The following is a 21,189-nucleotide window of genomic DNA, read 5'->3' on the forward strand; positions in this document are numbered from 1 at the left end:
TGCTATAATCTGTCCAGTGGCATTATCGGCAACCTAATATGCACCAACCCAATTTTTTTACAACAATTTTCGACGAACTGAGGTAGCGTGTTGTAGTGTGTCACTTGTAAGAAAACACAAAAGCAAATGGAGAAGACGGGATTCTATTCACAATATACTTCCTCTGGTACGTGGGGACAGCCTGTGGCTTAGCCAGAGAGAAGCAAGGTTCAAAAGGTTCAAAGGCCTCTGTGCATTACGGCACTTAACATCTGAGGTCATCAGTCCTCTAGAACTTAGAAGTACTTAAAGCTAACTAACCTAAGGACAACACACACATCCATGCCCGAGGCAGGATTCGAACCTGCAACCGTAGTAGCCACTCGGTTCCGGACTGAAGCGGCTAGAACCGCTCGGTCACTTCGCCCGGCCATGAGAGGGAAGGAAGACGGAGTGTGTTGCTTAGTTACCTTGCTAAACAATTACGTTTTTGAGGTTAGAAGTTTTAACTTCGAAGTCAAAGTCTTAATTACTTATAATGTTTTGATAATGGCAACACAGAAGTACTTATTTTATTTTGCTTTTATGAAAGGAAATACCTTGTGAGTGGGACGCACTCACAAGATTATTTAGTGGGTGTTCTAGGCCCGGAGCACCGACGTAGTCGGCGCGGATGTCCGCATATGGGTCACTATTTCACTCACAGTCTCAATCTGTCAGATACTTTCAGGACAGCGTATATTCCGCTGATAAGCGAAAGACTCAGACCGGCGCTAGATGCCATAGCTGCAAAGTAGGGCAGAGGGCGAACACTCAGTGACTTTCTCCAATGTTCCATCTACATACCCCCTAAGCTAATTTGGGAAAAAAAATGTTGCGAAGCATAAATGAGGATTATTAATGGAAATGCTCTTGTTGTACATTAACAATGAACAAACATTATCGAGAATGAGATTTTCACTCTGCAGTGGAGTGCGCGCTGACATGAGACTTTCTAGCAGATATACTACGCCTTCCACATCGCTAGCAACGAGTTCTACACGACGCTGGTGACTGAAGGAAAGTAACAGGCGGAAACATGTAACTCTTTTGGATCACTTGTGGATAAATAGTTTCCACTATTTAAGTTCCTACCTACGTAACTTCCGTACCATGATTAATAAAGACGTTTGGAGTTCTTATAATCAACGTATGTGCCTCACTGCGTACTATCATTTATAGGAAACATCGTTTCGGTATCTTGAATCGTTTATGAAACATGACGATTGTAATAATCTCATAATGGGCAAGGACGTGAATGGACGCGACACGTTGGGCCGTCCGTCGCATATAAAACCCAATAACTCGAGAACGAAATGAGATATCGTTCTGCTCTCAATTTTAAATGAACATTTGGTTTCTTATCTGTATGTCAATAGCTGCAGTGTATGAGCTAAAATCAACCATATACGGGGGACTGATGACATTAGCTGTTTAGTCCCCCTTAAACATCCCAACAACCACCAACCATATACAATGTTCAAGCAATGCGTTTCTATCTCTGCAAATTCTTATAAAGCTTCGTGCAATATTTTACTTAATTTGATGCAGTGCAGTAAGTATGATGGATAACAAAAAGAAACTCAGTTCTTTACGGAATGAAGATATCGTACTGTAAGATGTGCAAAAACGTTGGAGTTCATAGGAAACTTATATTACGTCAGTGAGCAGATAAGACCCCACAATCCAGACACACAGTAACCTCAGTCGTACGGGAACGGTGGTTGAGCGAGAGAAGGCTGGCATACCATGTGGTTAAAAATAAAATACAGCTACTCACAGAGGTACAGTGTGAGCTGTAATTATCGTTTGGCAGCGAACGTTGGTAGATGTTATAATGCGTCAATGGGGCAATGAGGCTGGAAAAAAGTAGTTACAGGTTCGGCCACCAAGTGAAAATCTAGCCCTGTGAATGCAAGAAAGATGTATAGAAATATTTCTGTATGTAATGCGTTAGGAACGGAATGTGGGCAGATAGGGGCAAACTAGTGACAAAGGCATAATGTTCATTTTATTACTAACCGCCGCTTCCACAGTATGTTCAGTATAAGTCCTGGAGACGTCGACGAGATGTTGCGTATGTAAGACGACCTGATCAAGGGTTGCTCGACCGAGTGATGTGGCGCAGTGGTCATCACACTGGATTCGCATTCGGGAGGACGGCGGTGGAAGTCCGCGCCTTGCCATCCTGATTTAGGTTCTCAGTGATTTTCCTAAATCGTTTCTCAAATGCCGGGATAGTTCCTTTTGAAAGGGCACGGTCGACTTCGTTCCCCATTATTCCCCAATCCCATGGAACCAATGAACTCGCTGTTTGGTCCAAACCCCTAAATCAACAGTTCCTCGCAGCAGTTTTGCTGAAGTAGTTCCTGTGTAATGGCCTTCAAACATGGTATTCCCATCATTCATGAAAATAATAGTATCCACACAGTTGTGCTCTCTCAAAGCAGGAATATGTGCTATCCAAGGAATCTCTCTAATGTAGAATCGTCACTGTGCACTTGACACTTCAAAGAACAATGGAGCTAGAATAAAGGTGCTTGTGAATCCACAGCACGCAATCACATACGGCTAGTGTATTAAACACGGTTTAACAGTACACCAAAATCAGAAGTTCTGTGTATTCAGTGCTTAATGTAGTATAAAATGTGCCTCGTCATGCCGTCGAATATTGGATGTCCACAAGTAATAAACTTCAATCCGTGGCAGAAACCGATGAGCAAATTCAGAAAGTTGTTGCTGCTCGTTACTGCCCAGGCTGGAACTCCGTGACTAGCTGCACGTATTTGAAGCATCCGTTACTAAAATTACTTTTTCCCAAATTATTGCACCGAGTAAGTACAGTGGTTGTCCAAGCAATCTTCACAAGAAATTCAGATTTAGAAATAAATTATGGTTGCGTAGAAAGTCAACTGAAATGTTCCATTATAAGAAATGCATCTGGGCCTGAGGGATACCAATAAAATCTGCTGTCTGTAAGTGATAGAACTTGCTCTTCTCTATCAGCAGCGTATCATGGGTGCTTGGAGGAGCGAAAAGTCTCAAGTGATTGGAAAGATGCACGGTTTATTCCCATTCATTAGATAGTCGCCAAACAGATGCACAAAACTGTAGGCGTATGTAGCTGATGTGAGTCTGGTCTAGAATTTTATGTTTTCTGACCACATATTACGATATTTCTGTGGAGACCTAAAATATCCTCTGCAGGAAGCAAAATTGATTTCTAAAAGAACTATAGAGTGAAACACAGCTCGCTCTGTTCGCCCAGGAGAAACACAAAAAAGTATATGTCGGTGCCCAGCTTGGCGCCATATTGCTTGACTTATGGACGGCATTCGATGTAGTTCCGCAACCAAAATACGATCCTCTGGAATGCCAACCAGGCTTTGTGACTTTATTGAAGAGTTTATAGTAAACAGACTGCAGCTTGTAATTATTAACTTCAGTCATGCCTCAGTAGAATGTTACAGGGAAATTACGTTTTGCTCATTGGTTGGTTGGTTGGTTGGTTGGTGTGTTTGGGGAAGGAGACCAGACAGCGAGGTCATCGGTCTCATCGGATTAGGGAAGGACGGGGAAGAAAGTCGGCCGTGCCCTTTGAAAGGAACCATCCCGGCATTTGCCTGGGGCGATTTAGGGAAATCACGGAAAACCTAAATCGGGATGGCCGGACGCGGGATTGAACCGCCATCCTCCCGAATGCGAGTCTAGTGTCTAACCACTGCGCCACCTCGCTCGGTTGCTCATTGGATGTATGTGAAATATTCAAATGGGTTTGAGATTTAAGGGACTTAACATCTGAAGTCATTAGTCCTCTGGAACTTAGAAGAATTTAAACCTAACTAACCTAAGGACATCACGCACATCCGTGCCCGAGGCAGGACTCGAACCTGCAACCGTATCGGTCGGGAGGTTCCGGACTGTAGCACCTAGATCCGCTCGGCAACATCGGCCGGCTGTGATAAGTTTGTTATTATTAGAGGCTCTATAAGGATGTTCGCAAATCGTTCTGTTAGACCTGTATACAGAAAAGTCACGATTTTAGAAAATTGTAGTGAAATAAAGTACAGCTGTGCCTGGAGAGGAATGCCGTATGGTGCAGGGACTGCCTGTTGAACACTAACATAAACAAATGTAACGTACTGCGGCGCATGGACAGGCCAAAGGACCAATTATGATTACACAACTGTCGAACAATGGCTGGAAAATGTGAAAACGGGCCTTTTCTAGTCGAATTGTCAGTGTGCCGCCAGATCTCCGAAATTAAGCAATATCGGGAGTATCAGGCATTTGGATGGGTCAACTTCCGGGCATGCCACACGTTGTTACCCACTTCCGCTTTGTACACTCCTGGAAATGGAAAAAAGAACACATTGACACCGGTGTGTCAGACCCACCATACTTGCTCCGGACACTGCGAGAGGGCTGTACAAGCAATGATCACACGCACGGCACAGCGGACACACCAGGAACCGCGGTGTTGGCCGTCGAATGGCGCTAGCTGCGCAGCATTTGAGCACCGCCCCCGTCAGTGTCAGCCAGTTTGTCGTGGCATACGGAGCTCCATCGCAGTCTTTAACACTGGTAGCATGCCGCGACAGCGTGGACGTGAACAGTATGTGCAGCTGACGGACTTTGAGCGAGGGCGTATAGTGGGCATGCGGGAGGCCGGGTGGACGTACCGCCGAATTGATCAACACGTGTGACGTGAGGTCTGCACAGTACATCGATGTTGTCGTCAGTGGTCGGCGGAAGGTGCACGTGCCAGTCGACCTGGGACCGGACCGCAGCGACGCACGGATGCACGCCAAGACCGTAGGATCCTACGCAGTGCCGTAGGGGACCGCACCGCCACTTCCCGGCAAATTAGGGACACTGTTGCTCCTGGGGTATCGGCGAGGACCATTCGCAACCGTTAGGCGGTCTTCCGCTCACGCCCCAACATCGTGCAGCCCGCATCCAGTGGTGTCGCGACAGGCATGAATGGAGGGACGAATGGAGACGTGTCGTCTTCAGCGATGAGAGTCGCTTCTGCCTTGGTGCCAATGATGGTCGTATGCGTGTTTGGCGCCGTGCAGGTGAGCGCCACAATCAGGACTGCATACGACCGAGGCACACTGGACCAACACCCGGCATCATGGTGTGGGGAGCGATCTCCTACACTGGCTGTACACCTCTGGCGATCGTCGAGGCGCCACTGAATAGTGCACGGTACATCCAAACCGTCATCGAACCCATCGTTCTACCATTCCTAGACCGGCAAGGGAACTTGCTGTTCCAACAGGACAATACACGTCTGCATGTATCCCGTGCCACTCAACGTGCCCTAGAAGGTGTAAGTCAACTACCCTGGCCAGCAAGATCTCCGGATCTGTCCCCCATTGAGCATGTTTGGGACTGGATGAAGCGTCATCTCACGCGGTCTGCACGTCCAGCACGAACGCTGGTCCAACTGAGGCGCCAGGTGGAAATGGCATGGCAAGCCGTTCCACAGGACTACATCCAGCATCTGTACGATCGTCTCCATGGGAGAATAGCAGCCTGCATTGCTGCGAAAGGTGGATATACACTGTACTAGTGCCGACATTGTGCATGCTCTGTTGCCTGTGTCTATGTGCCTGTGGTTCTGTCAGTGTGATCATGTGATGTATCTGACCCCAGGAATGTGTCAATAAAGTTCCCCCTTCCTAGGACAATGAATTCACCGTGTTCTTATTTCAATTTCCAGGAGTGTATGTCCGGAAAGGGTAGAAAGGGTGTATGCCTAAGGTTCTTGACCATCAGAGACTGTATTAAACGCCAGCCTTCTCCGAAGCGTCTTGTCAAGTGAGGACAAATGACACTTTTGACTTTGATCCCGCCGTCGGATGGGAACTGGCATGCTGTTTCAACCTCTTCCATCTCTCATGATTATCTACCACAAACAAGAGACCGCCCTACTGACGTATAGCGTATTACACTCATCTGCTCGTGTCAGGTACACTAAAACACACGAGGAAAAGGTACTTGTGTGCGTGAAGGATAAAAAACTTTTTTTAGTTATCTGGCCGAACCTGCCTCCCAGAGTTTCCCAGACTGTCGTACCATACGGCTTTGTACTAGAAGCAGTGCCATCCATAAAATATTTTGCGAAATGTGTACGGAGAAATTTAAAGTGGAACTGCCACGGAAAAGAAATAACAGATAAGGTAAATCTCAGAGTTTCACTGTAAGAATCCAAAGGACGTGCTTCCACCCACGAAGGACGTAGCTTACAAAACCCACGTTCGATGGATCCTTGAATATTGCTTGTTGAGCTCAGTATCAGATAAGTTTGACAGGAGGAAACTAGAAGATCGAAACAAGTGGAGTATGTCTCCTCAAAGGTTCGTTTAGGAAGCATGAAAACCTCACGACGATGGTCATCCAACTTCAGGAGCGGCCGTCCGCTGTGAACGAGCGGTTCTAGGTGCTTCAGTCCGGAACCGCGCTTCTGCTGCGGTCGCTGGTTCGAAACCTGCCTCGGGCATGGACGTGTGTGATGTCCTTATGTTATAAGGTTTAAGTAGTTCTAAGTCTAGGATCCTGATGACCGCAGATGTTAAGACCCATGGTGCTTAGACCCATTTCAAAAATTTTTTTCAGAAGCAGACACTACTATAAAGGTGGTTTACTGTTAGAATTTGTCGAGTGAAGCAAATAAATCCCAGAATAATAGTTACCAGCTCTAAATAAAACAAAAAAACTTAAAGCAAAAAATCTTAAAGAAGATCAAGACATAATTCTATTTAGTAATCTAAGTTCACCTACCAAATTCAATGATGGAGGAGCAGCAATATTTGATGATCTTAAAAGGAATCACCACGAAGCCATTCTAGGCATTAAATAAATTATACCCTTGTTAACTAATAACCTTCGTCTACCTAAACGTTCATAAATAATATTATATAAAATAACCCAGAGAAACATAAATCATGACCAACTATCAAGGAAAGTGATCCTATACAACCCCATCACTTTATGATTATCAATCCACCAATAACCATTCTTATATGAGCGAAAGAAGAATATGTAATTAAAGACTCTGAATCAACCAGAGGAAAACAAATAAAATTCCTTCTACCTACGTATATTTAGTGAATAGACATGATGGTAAAATACGAGATATTCGAATCCACATGGAAGCTTATCAACAATAGTTGTTTCGGCGCATCATTCGTGACTTGACGAGGTAAGGGGAGAAGTGAGCCTGGTAAACAAAATATCCTCCGCCAAATACTGCCATGGATATAGTGATCGTAAGCATTTGCCAGTAGGAGAACAGCGACTGTAAGAAACTATACTTGTAGAGAAGTCATACGTTGGGGGTAACTTTTTCGTTATTTTTCAATGTTTCTCTCGACCAAGACGAATACCTTCAGAAATTCCGCAATCCCTGTGCCACATGCTGCAAATATTATCAAACTGTGTATATAGCGCCGCCGTCTTATATAAAAAAACAATAAAAATAAAAAAGGAAAAAAGAAGCAACGTAAAGTGTAGCCCTCGCCTTGAGGTTAATATACAATTTTAAAAAGGTGTGTAGATGTGGAAATGTCTGTTGACTCTTGGGAAGCTAGATGGCGGAGTTTCCAGGCATTTGGCAGATGGGAAAGTCATTGAAGATCAGTGGACGCGCAAACTCGGTCAGTGTGGCGGCACTGCTTCGAACGTTTCCGCTGGAGCTCGGGTGCGCTCGGGGCGCCTTGGGACGGCTCGCAGCCGACGGCCCGGCGGCGCGCCAGTGTTGCGCCGACAGCGTCCGCGAGGCACAGCGAGACGCGATGCCGCCTGCGCTGTTTCCCGGCGACCGGTGACTCGCGAGACGCGCTCATTGTTAGGTCGCACCTGTCATGACAGCATGGTGACCGACGTTCCGCTGTCGTTCGCCGGACCGCGACGCCGAATACTGCGCACGGTGCTCGTCTGCTCTTCCTTTCTCTTCTTCTGCTCCTTCGCCTTCTCGTCGACGGCAGCGTCTTCACAGATACAGATTGACGAGTCCGGTAAATATTAACATCAAGACAATGTGATACCTTGGTGTAACTATAGCTGTGGATTACTATGAAATTTGAGTAAACGTATTGTAAATCTAATTATATGAAGGTAGGCAAGAAAAGAATCGTCTGTCATGATACCTATCCGAGTCGTAGAACATACATTTTGAGAATCGGGTGCCTCAAGACAGCAGACGTCTACATCATTTCGTAAATGATGAGGTCTTAACATTAGAAGTTGAAAGTATTTCGTCATTTATTACCCCCTAATTGCTTTCCGACGTAGACTCACATCCTTTTCCCAAAACATCCCCTATGAAATGAACCTTCACTTTGCCTTCTCATGAACAATTTATACGGCTGTCGAAGTTAGATTACATACAATTATTTCACTAACGAATTTGTGAGATTAAGATACAGATGTATAGCACGGCAGCGAAGCACGTATTTTTCTATCTAAATGTGTACACTGACCCAAAATGTTACAATAGACCTTGTGCCACAGTTCTGTTTCAGGTAGGCGAAGAATCTGTGTTGAACATAATTTTTGTGTAGGTAATGAACCAATGAAATTTTATAGAAGTAGTCTTACCACAACACTTTGTTTCATTTAACTTGCCATTAATACAACGTTAATAGAGAACGCGTTATTTCCGTATCCCAGCGATACAAAGGAATCAAAAATCTGTAGCTTTCTCATAGACCAATTCTCATAGTTACCTAGAGTGGTTCTGGGTGACTACATAATCACAAAGACAAGGTGGCCCATTTGGGAGTGTAACTCGCAAATTTTAATGATATTACACTTAATGAATCGTTAAGTGGTCTAATGCTAAACAGTAACTACTTTTGGATAAGACAGAAGTTGGTACATTTGTTATAAAGCATCTTCCATAACTATGCTAAATTACCGTCTTTATTACCTGTTCGTTGATGCCGTCACTGTAGATTGACTTTGAGGACGAGACCACAGCCTCGCCTCTGCTTGCAACACTTCATCAATATCAAAATGAAGTACTCGAAGTTGGTTTTTTTTAAAGATTTTTGGAACCAGATGAAAGTGGGATAGGCCAAGTCGGTACGGTACAGAGGGTGATCAATAACGGAGAACACAAGGCGTCGGATTGTTGTACATGTCGCAGCGCTCATGAGTGGTCTCGCATTGTCATGGTGAAGGATTGTCTGATCCATGTATGGACGAACGCTTTGAATTGGAAATCTGATTACAACATTTTGTTCCTCACGCACCGTCATAGTTACGTTACACATCGCAATTTGGAGCCCTTCATCGGCAGAAAGTTACAGATATGTGGATATGAAGAATAAAATGTGGAATGTTAATGATGTGTTTTTTATTCAAAAAACTTTAAGAGTTTCCACACAAACAAGTTGGAGCCATTAATTTTGAACACTCCGTGGTTCGTTCTCCTCTAATTACTACAGGAATAATGGTTTCAGGAAACGTGTTACATACGTAATGTAATATGTGTATAATGTGGTACTTCTGTACGTGAATACCAACAAGACGGCAGTTTTCGAATTCAGAAGGTTAGAGATCCAGGTTCCAGTTCAGCTATGTAAAATTGATATCCCCTTCGTGGCTCTTTATCGATTAAAACAAATGTCAGATTGGTTCATTGAAAAAAAAAATCGCATTCACCACTCCCGCCTCATCAAATCTTGTATAACAGCTGCAGTAACTTCCTTGTTTTCCACACAAAATAACCTGTTTCACGTCCTCCTTGTACTTCAAACATAGTGTCAACAAACATTTAACATGAGAAATAGATATGAAACACAGCTGTATTTTTGTATGTTTGTTTTGTTTTTCATTCGGTCATAGAAAAACTACTGCTGTTATCTGCATCAACACTTTACAAGCCCGCTGTCAGTTTGTGGCGAAGGGTGATTCTTGGACCTTTATAAATGACCCCTTTTCTGCTGAAATCGAGAATCGTGCCCGGCATGAACGATTATCTAGTTGCACCAGTGTGAACTCTAGTCTCTCTGTTTTTCCCGCGCTGGTCATTTCGCGAAAAGTACGCGGCAGTAGTAATATGTTGGCTAGCTCGTCTCCGAACGTACTCTCTCGGAATTTCAAGTGTTAACCTCTCGGAGAGTAGCGCTCCTCTCTTGTACCGTCTGCCACTTTATCACGACGTGTGGGTGTCTCGTCTGAAGGTTTAATGAGATTCGTGAGTAAACTTTATGACAAACCAGAATGGAACAGCTACACTTCTACGGAATAAAGTGAGATGATGCGTGTAGTCAATTCCTGTTTTTGTACTACAGTATACAGTAAAACTTTAAATTCTTGCTCCGTAATAACGTTTACTATGGGTGTTATTATTTTTCCTGAAGCATTACATGAACATGATTTCGCTGTTCATGCAAATTTATTATGGCTTCTGATGCTGACTGAGGTATAGTACGCCATGATAAATGGAATGATACGGACACCACTAAGTGTCAAAACTGGGTATTGTATTTCGTTGCAGTTTCCATACCGAGCAGGAGATGCAAAGGAACAGTTTACGTGACATACAGTGAAAACATATATCAGTTAATTATTTGCGAATCTACCAAGACCTGCTACCGTTCGACGACATTAGGTGCAAATGATCTCTTTTACAAACGATACTTGCAAGATGTACATCAGGAAATAATGTCTCAGTGTTTCAGTTTTTTAATTTTTCTGATGATACACACGTGCATTGAGTAGTAACTATCCACACACAATACTCCACTTAGCTGGCACAAAACTTTGTGGACAGTTATTTTTCTCTGGTCTCAAGAATCCAATTAATGTTGCCGCTAACGTCACGTACTCCAAGAAGTTAAAACTTGCCACATTCAACGTTTTTAGACGTGTTATTATTTCACACTGACATTCCGTTCATTACTTCATACGGCGTTATAATATTGGCTCCAGTTATTTAAATGAAGCAACAGAGCGTCGAAAATCAGCACTTATCGTATGGACGGCTTAATAGGATGTTCACTCCTGTATATTGACATAATATTGGATTTTTCTCATTTAAAGAAAGGTGAGAGCAGTAAACGATTAGAAGATGCTGAGTTCTAAATTTTTCCACAGCCTTCCAGCAGTTAAATCACCCTGTAGATAACAGAATCGATACCAAACAACGATGGAGTGCAGATGATCTTATCTGACACTGAGTGCACCGGCGGTCATATTGCGCTTCCATCAGGCACATCAGAAGACTTTTTCATTTATATTGAACTGTCCTTTAACTGTAGTTTATAACACGCATTTATCTAAGCAAGTAACGAAAGAACAAGCTTATCGCTCAAGTCCACAATGAAGTCAATAGAAGCGGAATATTTAGTCAGGTAAAGAAAAAGTGGAAGAGGGTCGGCCGTTGTCCGTTCAAGGACGCACACAAGCGTCGACAGGTCACAATACTGGGACGGAAACGCCTTGATAACAAATTTAAAATAGGGGCTGTTCAGAAGGCTGGACAGTTTTAATGTTGCATCTAAATATTTTCTGAAGAAACATTTCTGTCCTACAGAAAGTTCCTGGTGAACCATATGACCATATCGACGCAGAACGCAAGCAATGGAAAGTGTAGATTTTAATACCGAGAAACTACCTAAGATACGAGAAACAAAGAACTAGTTACTTCATGCCACCCATGTGGAGCATGTACTGGACTCAACGCAGACTTCTAGTACGCGGCCATACACAACTGATTTCGTCGAAGTGTACGTTCCTGAAGATGGCGTAGACGCAACGTCGAAACTAGTAGCCAAATAAATATTAAAATCTTTAGTAAAGCTGAAGGAGTTTCATTTTTAATAAAAATACAAAGAACATTGTATTTATGCGGAGCAAGGGCGACTGATTAAATGCTTCAATGAGGTACGATAGCAGTGAATCACACACGCTAGCAGGTTTGCGACTTATTTGAACAGTCACTATTTTCTCAAAATAACTTGAAACAATTGTCTAGACTGTTGCTTAGATTGCCGTTTTAACGAAGATGTTACTCATCTTAACAATTTTGCCCAAATTTTTGATTTTCTCAGTGCCTGTCATTGTTCATGTAGGAAAAAAGGACGTTTGTAGTCAATATTTATCTCTTACGAAGGCATGCTGAGAAACAAAGTCTCCCAGTTTTTAATGTGAGACCTTTACAACTTTATCAGTAAAACAAAGGTTATTAACGATACACGTCTCTACTATTTATGTCTTCGTATTCGTTTTTCGATATAGTGATACCCACGACGAACACATTCCAGGCAACGAAAGACCAGTTCGTTGATACTGTCACCGCAGAATGTTTGACTCTGAGGATGGAGCCAGTACCTCACACCTGGTTGCACCACTCCATCACTATCAAAGTTAATCCCTCGAAGCTGTTCGTTTAGTTTTGGAAACGGTGAAACACAGATGGGGGCAATACGGGAAAGTATGGAGAATAATCGATGACCGTGTACGAAAGGGTCAGATTTTAACACGTGTTGTAGCGGTCGTGAGCTGTCTGGCATCGTCTTGCTGAACTGAAAACGGGGGGGGGGGGGGGGGGGGGAGGGATTCTCCAGCTGTCGATGAACTCTTTGATTTCGGAACTTGATTACAGCACGCTGCTTCTCCCGCATCAACATAGTTACGTAACATCTCGCTATGTTACATGCTACAATTCGGAGCGCTCTGGTGCCAGAAGGCTGTAAATATGTAGGATGTTAATAAAATTTGTGTGTTCTTAACCTGTAACGGTTTTCATATTACAAATTAGAGGGAATTACTTTTCAGCATGGTATGCAAATATTTGTGCTTTCAAAAGATTGTTATTTCGCAGCAGCAATAGCAGTTTCAGTACCAGAACATTATAAATGATGTTTCGTTGGAAGAGAATACTTTCAAAACTTTTTATCCAACAAGAAACGCAAAGCTGGGGTCGCATATTCGTTTCCCGTGTTGGTATGAATTGGAGTTTTAAATGTGCTGATGCCATGTGTTTTCACTCTAGTGACGATATTAAAAAGATATTGATACACGAGAGGCATAGAGAGAACATAGTTGAAAAATAAAACTAAATGTTTTCAAGGAAAGAATGCGCTCGAACTTCCGGACAGTTTAAGACGGGAATCCAGCTCGGAAGCTCGCACATCGTCGGAAGTGGTCTTGTACCAATAATGTAAGTCCAGCCACGGTTACCGGAGAACAAATAAGTACGAGTTTGTAACAAATGGGGGGGGGGGGGGGGTAGGCAATCCAGCGAAAGAATTAAAGCTGGTTTAAGTAGTTCTAAGTTCTAGGGGACTGGTGACCTCAGACGTTAAGTCCCATAGTGCTCAGAGCCATTTTTTTGTATGTTAGTGGCGCCTTAGTAGATGAATCAATAACAACACTGCCTACTCGAGCCCAATTCAAGCAAAATGAATTTATTATAGCAGGAAGCCCACCACAGGGTACACAAAGGTGTAGAGTTTAAGATACGTCCCGGTAACGATTATACTCAAAATGCCAATTTTCAAATTAAAAAGTATTCTTAACATGCGCACCGTTTCTGACAGTAGATGTCAAAAAATAATTCTAATTTTCTTCCTTTTCTGGCCTGCTTCTTTCATTATAAAGAGCATTTCGTTCGCGGTTCTGGCTTGTTGAGGGGAGAAGTTCCATTTTCTGGATGTTTTGTCTACAGCTACGAGACTTAATTACGAAATGTACATGTGGGAGAACATCTCCGTTACGATTTTCTGGAAAACATTACACATTCACGAAAATTCGCAAACCATTTGCAATGGAGATTATTCCGCTGAATAAAAAGAAATAGATGCTGTTTTATCAGGTGCTGAGACCAGATTTTCATGCAAATTTATTTCAAATGGTCAAACTTTATCTTACATTAACTTTTGTCCTTCTCTTAACGGACACCATAGAGAATATTTGAATTAGTGATATTTTGGGGAGCAAGTAGTTCCTCAAATAATACGATATGTGTATGTACAGTATTTGTATTTTGAAGCAGCTACTATCGAAGTCGACTTTGCCAAATATTAGCATGAGCAAAGGGCTCGCAGGAGCTAAGGTCATTTAAAGGCTTGGTATAAAGCTGGAATACCTTCCACGTCATCAGCTACTAGTGTTTTATAATCTTAAATAATGAACTGAAATGAAATGAGCGTATTGCTAGGGCCTGCCGTCGGGTAGACCGGTCACCTGGTGCAAATCCTTTTAACTGGCTCCACTTCGACGACATATGTGTACAGGTGGTACAGAGAAGCCGTCGTGTGAATTACTTTTGACACATTATCCGAAAACTGTCTTGAGCAGCTAAATCGACAACCATCTGGTAATGGAAATATTTTAGATCTGGTAGCCACGAACAGACCATACCTCGTCGACGGTGTCAGTGTTGAGACAGGAATTAGTGATCATGATGTTGTCATTACGACTGTGGTTACGAAAGTTAGAAGATCAGTCAAGAAGGCTAGGAGGGTATTCTTCCTAGAAATAGTAGATAAGCAGTTGTTAGCATCCAACTTAGTAAATGAATCGACTTCATTTACTTCCGGTCCGATGGACGTGGAAGAATTATGGGCAAACCTTAAACACATTGTAAATCACGCGTTGGACAAGTATGTGCCGAAAAAGTGGGTTACGGACGCAAAAGACCCACCGTGGTTTAACAGCGCAATTCGGAAATGCTCAGGAAACAAAGGCAGTTGCACTCGCGGTACAAGAAAGATCGGTAGAATGAGGACAGGCAAAAGTTACTAGAGAATCGTGCTGCTGTAAAAAGAGCGATGCGCGATGCATTCAACCACTACCACCGTCGTACCTTAGCAAAAGATCTTGCTGAAAACCCAAGGAAAACGAAAGCTGAAATTTTAAATTTAGCATTTGAGAAATCTTTCACGCACGAAGATTGTACAAACATACCACCGTTTGAGTCTCGTACAGATTCCTGTATGAAGGTCATAGTGATAGACATCCTTGGGGTTGTGAAGCAGCTGAATGGGTTGAAAATAAATAAATCGCCAGGTCCTGTTGGGATTCCAATTCGGTTTTACAGAGAGTGGCTCCTTACTTAGCTTGCATTTATCGCGAATCTCTTGCCCAACGTAAAGTCCCGAGCGACTGGAAAAAAGCGCAGGTTATGCCTGCATATAAGAAGGGTAAGAAGGACGGATCCTCGAAATTACCAATGTCCTTAACATCGGTTTGTTGCAAGATTCTCGAACATATTCTCAGTTTTAATATAATGAATTTCCTTGAGACAGAGAAGTTGCTGTCCATGCATCAGCACGGCTTTAGAAAGCATCGCTTGTGCGAAACGCAACTCGCCCTTTTTTCACGTGATATCTTGTGAACCATGGATGAAGGGTATCAGACGGATGCCATATTCCTTGACTTCCGGAAAGCGTTTGACTCGTTGCCCCACTGCAGACTCCTAACTAAGGTACGAGCATATGCGATTGGTTCCCAAGTATGTGAGTGGTTCGAAGACTTCTTAAGTAATAGAACCCAGTACGTTGTCCTCGATGGTGAGTGTTCACCGGAGGTGAGGGTATCATCTGGAGTGCCCCAGACAAGTATGGTAGGTCTGCAGTTGTTTTCTATCTACATAAATGATCTTTAGGATAGGGTGGATAACAATGTGCTTGGCTGTTTGCTGATGATGCTGTGGTGTACGGGAAGGCGTCGTCGTTGAGTGACTGTAGCAGGATACAAGATGACTTGGGTAGGATTTGTGACTGGTGTAAAGAATGGCAGCTAACTCTAAAAATAGATAAATGTAAATTAATGCAGATGAATAGGAAAACAATCCTGTAACTTTTGAATACCACATTAGTAGTGTGGAGCTTGACACAGTGACGTCGATTAAATATTTGGGCGTAGCATTGCAGAGCGATATGAAGTGGGACAAGCATGTAACGGCAGTTGTGGCGGATAGTCGTCTTCGGTTCATTGGTAGAATTTTAGGAAGATATGGTTCATCTGTGAAGGAGACCGCTTATAAAACATTAATGCAACCTATTATTGAGTACTGCTCGAGCGTTTGGGATCCCTATCTGGTCGGCTTGAGGGAGGACATAGATTCAATTGAGAGACGGGCTGCTAGGTTTGTTGCTGGTACGTTTGATCATCATGCGAGTGTTACGGAAATGCTTCAGGAAATCGGGTGTGAGTCTCTAGAGGAAAGGAGGCGTTCTTTTCGTGAATCGCTACTGAGGAAATTTAGAGAACCAGCATTTGAGGGTGACTGCAGTACAATTTTACTGCCGCCAACTTACATTGCGCGGAAAGGCCACAAAGATAATATAAGAGTGATTAGGGCTCGTACTGAGGCATATAGGCAGTCATTTTTCCCTCGGTCTGTTTGGGAGTGGAACAGGGAGAGAAGATGCTAGTTGTGGTACGAGGTACCCTCCGCGACGCACCGTATGGTGGATTGCGGAGTATGTATGTAGATGAAGATGTAGATCATGACGAAAAGATGAAGACAACACAACCTCGCGTAGCCGATCATCAAACCTGTGCTCCTGGCATAGCATTCCGCCGCGCTTACGTACTGTTTCCCCTTACTTTTAAAAAACTGTTTCTTGTTTCGGGCCTACATGCACCCCTTATAATCCGTCCTTGTACTCGCCATTTTTGCCTTCACTCGCCCTGCTTCTTCGACATTAAACAAAATACGGTTCCTTTCAAAAACTTAATTCCTTTATGTTATTAAGAAATATATTATACAGATACTGCAATAACCAAAAGCACTTGGCTCTTCGTCAGACAATAATTGCTCCTGGATTCAATAAAAAATCGTGGTTCAGGTAAATCAGTGAACTAACTGAAATTAAATTCCTTTCCATATTCAGATAAATCCACATAAAACGATTTTTTTGTTTTCTTGGAAGGGAAACATATCAACAATGGATGATTTATGAATCTGCATTCATCATCCTCTTCTTCAGACAAGTAAATTAATAAGTATTTAAGCTAGCTGTCGAAATAATGTGAAATATGTCTACATCTACATGGGTACTAGGCAAATCACATTTGAGTGCCTGGTACAGAATTCATCGAACCACCTTGACAATTCTCTTTTATTCCAATCTCTTACAGCATCGGAAAGAACGAACACTTGTATCTTTCCATACGAGATTTGATTTCCCTTAATTTATCGTGGTGATCGTTTCCCCCTATGGAGGTTGGTGTAAACAAAATACTTTCACATTCGGAGGAGAAAGTTGGTGATTCTAATTTCGTGAGAAGATTCCGTCGCAACGAAAAACGCCTTCCTTTTAATGATGTCCAGCCCAAATCCTGTATCATTTCAATGACACTTTCATATTTCTCGATAATTCAAAACGAGTAGCAATTCTTTGAAAGTTTTCGATGTACTTCGTCAGTCCTACTTGATAAGGATCCCACACCGTGCAGCTGTAGTGTAAAAGAGGACGGACAAGCGTAAGTAATGCAGTCTCCTTACTAGATCTGCTACATTTTCTTAGTGTTCTGTCAATAAAATGTATTCTTTGGTTAGCCTTACTCGCAACTTTTTCTATGTGTTCCTTCCCATTGTTCGTAATTGTATGTATATGTAAAGTCGTCAACGTCTAGTGGTTAAAGAATAAAAACCATTAAGGTTTTATTTTATTCGCTGCATGTGGCTGGTGATATTGCTTTAAATTCTACAGATTCTTTGAATACAGATTACTTCGATAAAATAAATACTGACATGCTCTAATTCCAAAGTTAGTGATGTTATGTCTACAGGTAGATCTAAATCCTTTGGCGCCCATGTGTTAGATAATAAGGTGGTTTTACTTTCACGGTATATTTCAACAACTTTCTGAGTCATTTAGATAAATAAGCCATATGTCTTCCGTCCGTTATTGAACACACCTAAGCCGCCTTCTCCGCAGCTCAAGGATTGTACCAGCACACGTGTGAAATACATTTTCCCCTCCTTATGAGCTGATAAAGCGTTCTCGTAACGATCTTCGCAATTCCCAAGGGAGTAAGTGTGCATTTGACGAGATGAAACGCCTAATTTCAGAGGTAACTAAAGCTCATGAAGCGTTTACATAAAGCAAACCTGATTTCCATTATCATGGTAAGGGTACTAGTGCCACGCTCACGCGAATGGCGTGAGAGTAGAGTACTTTTCTTCCTTGAGATGTAGAAACACGCCTGGTAATTTTCGTATATGTTGCGACATTTTTCCGTCAGGTGTTTGTCCCCTTTTTAATGGATAGTACCTTAAGCCCATCCAATTCCCAGTTAAGCTTTGTAATGAGACGTTCAGTTGCTATAATATGTAAGAACATGCAGAACGGACTGCCTTGTGGTGCGCGGACCTGGCTCCTTCTGATTCCTCAACCGGACTGACACCCTCACACGTACCGGAAAAACAACGTCTCCCCAAAGATTGGCCAACTTCTACTACATACGGCCGCTGCTGCCACTAGCGTACAGGTTACGCTTGCGAGACCAAGCGGCGCCAGTCAACTTGAAAAGAAGACAAACAACCCCAAACATGCCAACTAAACGTTACCGTCTGGCCTCCAACAGAGGGCGGAAACCTACAAACAGAACGAACGCGAGCCGCAGCACGGCTCAATCGATATAGCTGTATCCGAAGCCGACGCATGATGCTAATAATAATATCAAATCGTCTTGAGACTTAAATAGTAAATCATTTTAAGCGCCAACAAGTGAACTAGTATGTGAACGTCGGGATGAATTTTTGTGTATTCTGGTTTGTTATAAGTAATACCTAAACTCTTCTAAAGATAACACTTGTATCCATTCGGGTATTACAGGTTAAATACGCATCTCAATATGCGGTAAAAATTTCTGTCTACAGACTTTATTAAGCTAGACGCTTTGGCAGCTAGTACACTTTCTCATTTATTACTGTTGGAAAATTTGGAAATTAGTGTAAGTTCTTACAGGACCAGACTGTTGAGATCATTGGTCTCTAAGCTTATACACTTCTCAACTGAACTTAAACTAACTTATACTAAGGACAACAGACACACACACACACGCGCGCGCGCGCGCGAGCGCGCGCGCGTGCACGCGCGCGTGCGCCCTACGGTCGCAGGTTCGAATCCTACCTCGGGCATGGATGTGCGTGATGTCCTTAGGTTAGTTAGGTTTCAGTAGTTCTAGGTTCTAGGCGACTGATGACCTCAGAAGTTAAGTCGCATAGTGTTCAGAGCCATTTTTGAACACACACACACACACACACACACACACACACACACACACACATACACACAGCCATGCCCGAGGGAGGACTCAAAAACTACGACGGGGGCGATCCGGGCAAACCGTGGCAAGGCGTCCCAGATAGCGTGGCTACCACGCGTGGCTATTACTATTGATCTCTTCACAAAGTAATAAGCTATATCGAGATAACATGGAGCAACTTGTTGAATCTGTAGCGTTAAAATATATAGTTAATTAGATAAAAGTATCAAAAGAGTGATGCTATTTTTCCGTTATGTGCCACTACGTGCCATTATATCGTCTACTCACATGAAAGCCTTCTGAGTTCATCAAAGTTATGAAATTTTTCAATCTAAATTAGGAAGAAGTTTTCGTTAAGGAAGACCGAATCGTCGAGACAGTTTCGCGAAAGTGTTGAGTAAGTGAGTAAGATTTATAGTTATGAATGACTTCTGGCAGACATACACTGTTCTAGTCAGATAAGAATCCTTGTTGTTTTCGTTGTTACGTCGCACCGACAACCAATAGCAAATGTACAGAACAAAACAGTCAGTACTTGCGTTCCAACAACACCGCAAACACGACAGGGCTCTTCTGCAATTAACAAGACTATCTTCTGGTCAACCTTCCGGGATGTAAGGTCGTGGTCCATGAAACTCTTCAGCTCCTAACGTTTCGTCCAGAGCTGCGCTGGACATCTTCAGAGGGGTGTTTCTCCTCCGGTGAGTCTTGCCGACTGACGGGTCGGACGTCTGAGAGCGACTTATATATCGTAGAAAGTGGGCGTGGCCAGAGTTCCACGTGATATGCAGAGAAAATCTTTGTCAGAGATAAAACTAAACTATACCGGAAAGTTTACCAGAAGCCATGTCATCCGGTCGTGAAAGCCTTCACACTATAACAAGACTTTATCTTTCAGCGGAAAATAAATAGTAAATAAGTGTCTCTATGTTCGTTGCAAGTGCAGCTGCTCACACTATACATACGGATCTAGAATATCAACAAATCGACTATTGGTCATAAATGCGACACAGAAATAAAACATATGTTTCGAAATTTGGTTAATAAAGTATTCCTATGTTTTCATCTACATTTACTTTCCAGTCAAAATCTGAATGATCTGCCTAAACGTTTCTTTGCTGAAGCGCCAATTTAAACATCAGTAACATTTCCACCGTGATGCAACGTACTCATATAACACGATTACACGCTAAATACACCATCACAAAGACGTTCTTTCAAAACATGATTCTAAAAAAAAAGGAATTACGTTTAAAGTATTGTCGTAAACGAGGCCATCAGATACGAAACACAAGCTCGGTCTGTGGAGAGGTAGCGAGAGAAACAGTTGGTAAACTTTTCGAAGGAGCAGTTCTGGGAATTACATGAGGCGACATGGGAAGGGGGGACGAACACAGAAAATGACAATACGAATTGTGAACCCTTCCCCCCATCCCCCCCCCCCCCATCCAGTGCGATTCCAGTATCTTAACACTGCTCTGTTGCAACACCTCGCAGGTCCTTTCCGGATGCTGATTGTTGCTACTCCCTTGATGCATCTCCATTGACAACATTACACAGTAAAAAATCAAATATGGTAAACAGGCTGTTAATTCACTAAAATGCTGAGCAGGAACGTGTAAGAATGTGACTTCCTAACATTATAAATTAGTTGATAATTCTCACACCTGCAGAAAATTCTACATCAGAAAAAGGATTTCAGTTTCCTTCCTTCATCTCAACTTATAAAAGTGATGTGCCAAGATGACATGTTCTGCTAGGATACTTATCCAATTCACGAAAAAATTTAGCAATTATATTTTTCTTAGACTACCTCATTTTGGTTAAACATTCAAATCTTACGATGGAACAGTATTCTGCACTATTCGTTTTTAATTTTTTGTACAGCCAGATGTGCAATTTAAACGTCATAACGCTTGTATATGA

General features: G+C 42.7%; 1 protein-coding gene across 1 annotated transcript in view; it reads left to right on the forward strand.

Annotated features, from left to right (window-relative positions):
• The first annotated feature begins 7,800 nt into the window (after positions 1-7,800).
• Positions 7,801-21,189, forward strand: part of LOC126342597 (uncharacterized) — a 746,980-nt gene continuing 733,591 nt past the window's right edge. The window contains exon 1 of the mRNA XM_050001873.1: positions 7,801-8,042. Coding sequence (XP_049857830.1) covers positions 7,898-8,042 — 145 coding nt within the window. The 5' untranslated portion in view covers positions 7,801-7,897. The remainder of the gene's footprint in view (positions 8,043-21,189) is intronic.

Source organism: Schistocerca gregaria, chromosome 1 (genome assembly GCF_023897955.1).
Source record: "Schistocerca gregaria isolate iqSchGreg1 chromosome 1, iqSchGreg1.2, whole genome shotgun sequence".
Lineage (NCBI taxonomy): Eukaryota > Metazoa > Arthropoda > Insecta > Orthoptera > Acrididae > Schistocerca > Schistocerca gregaria.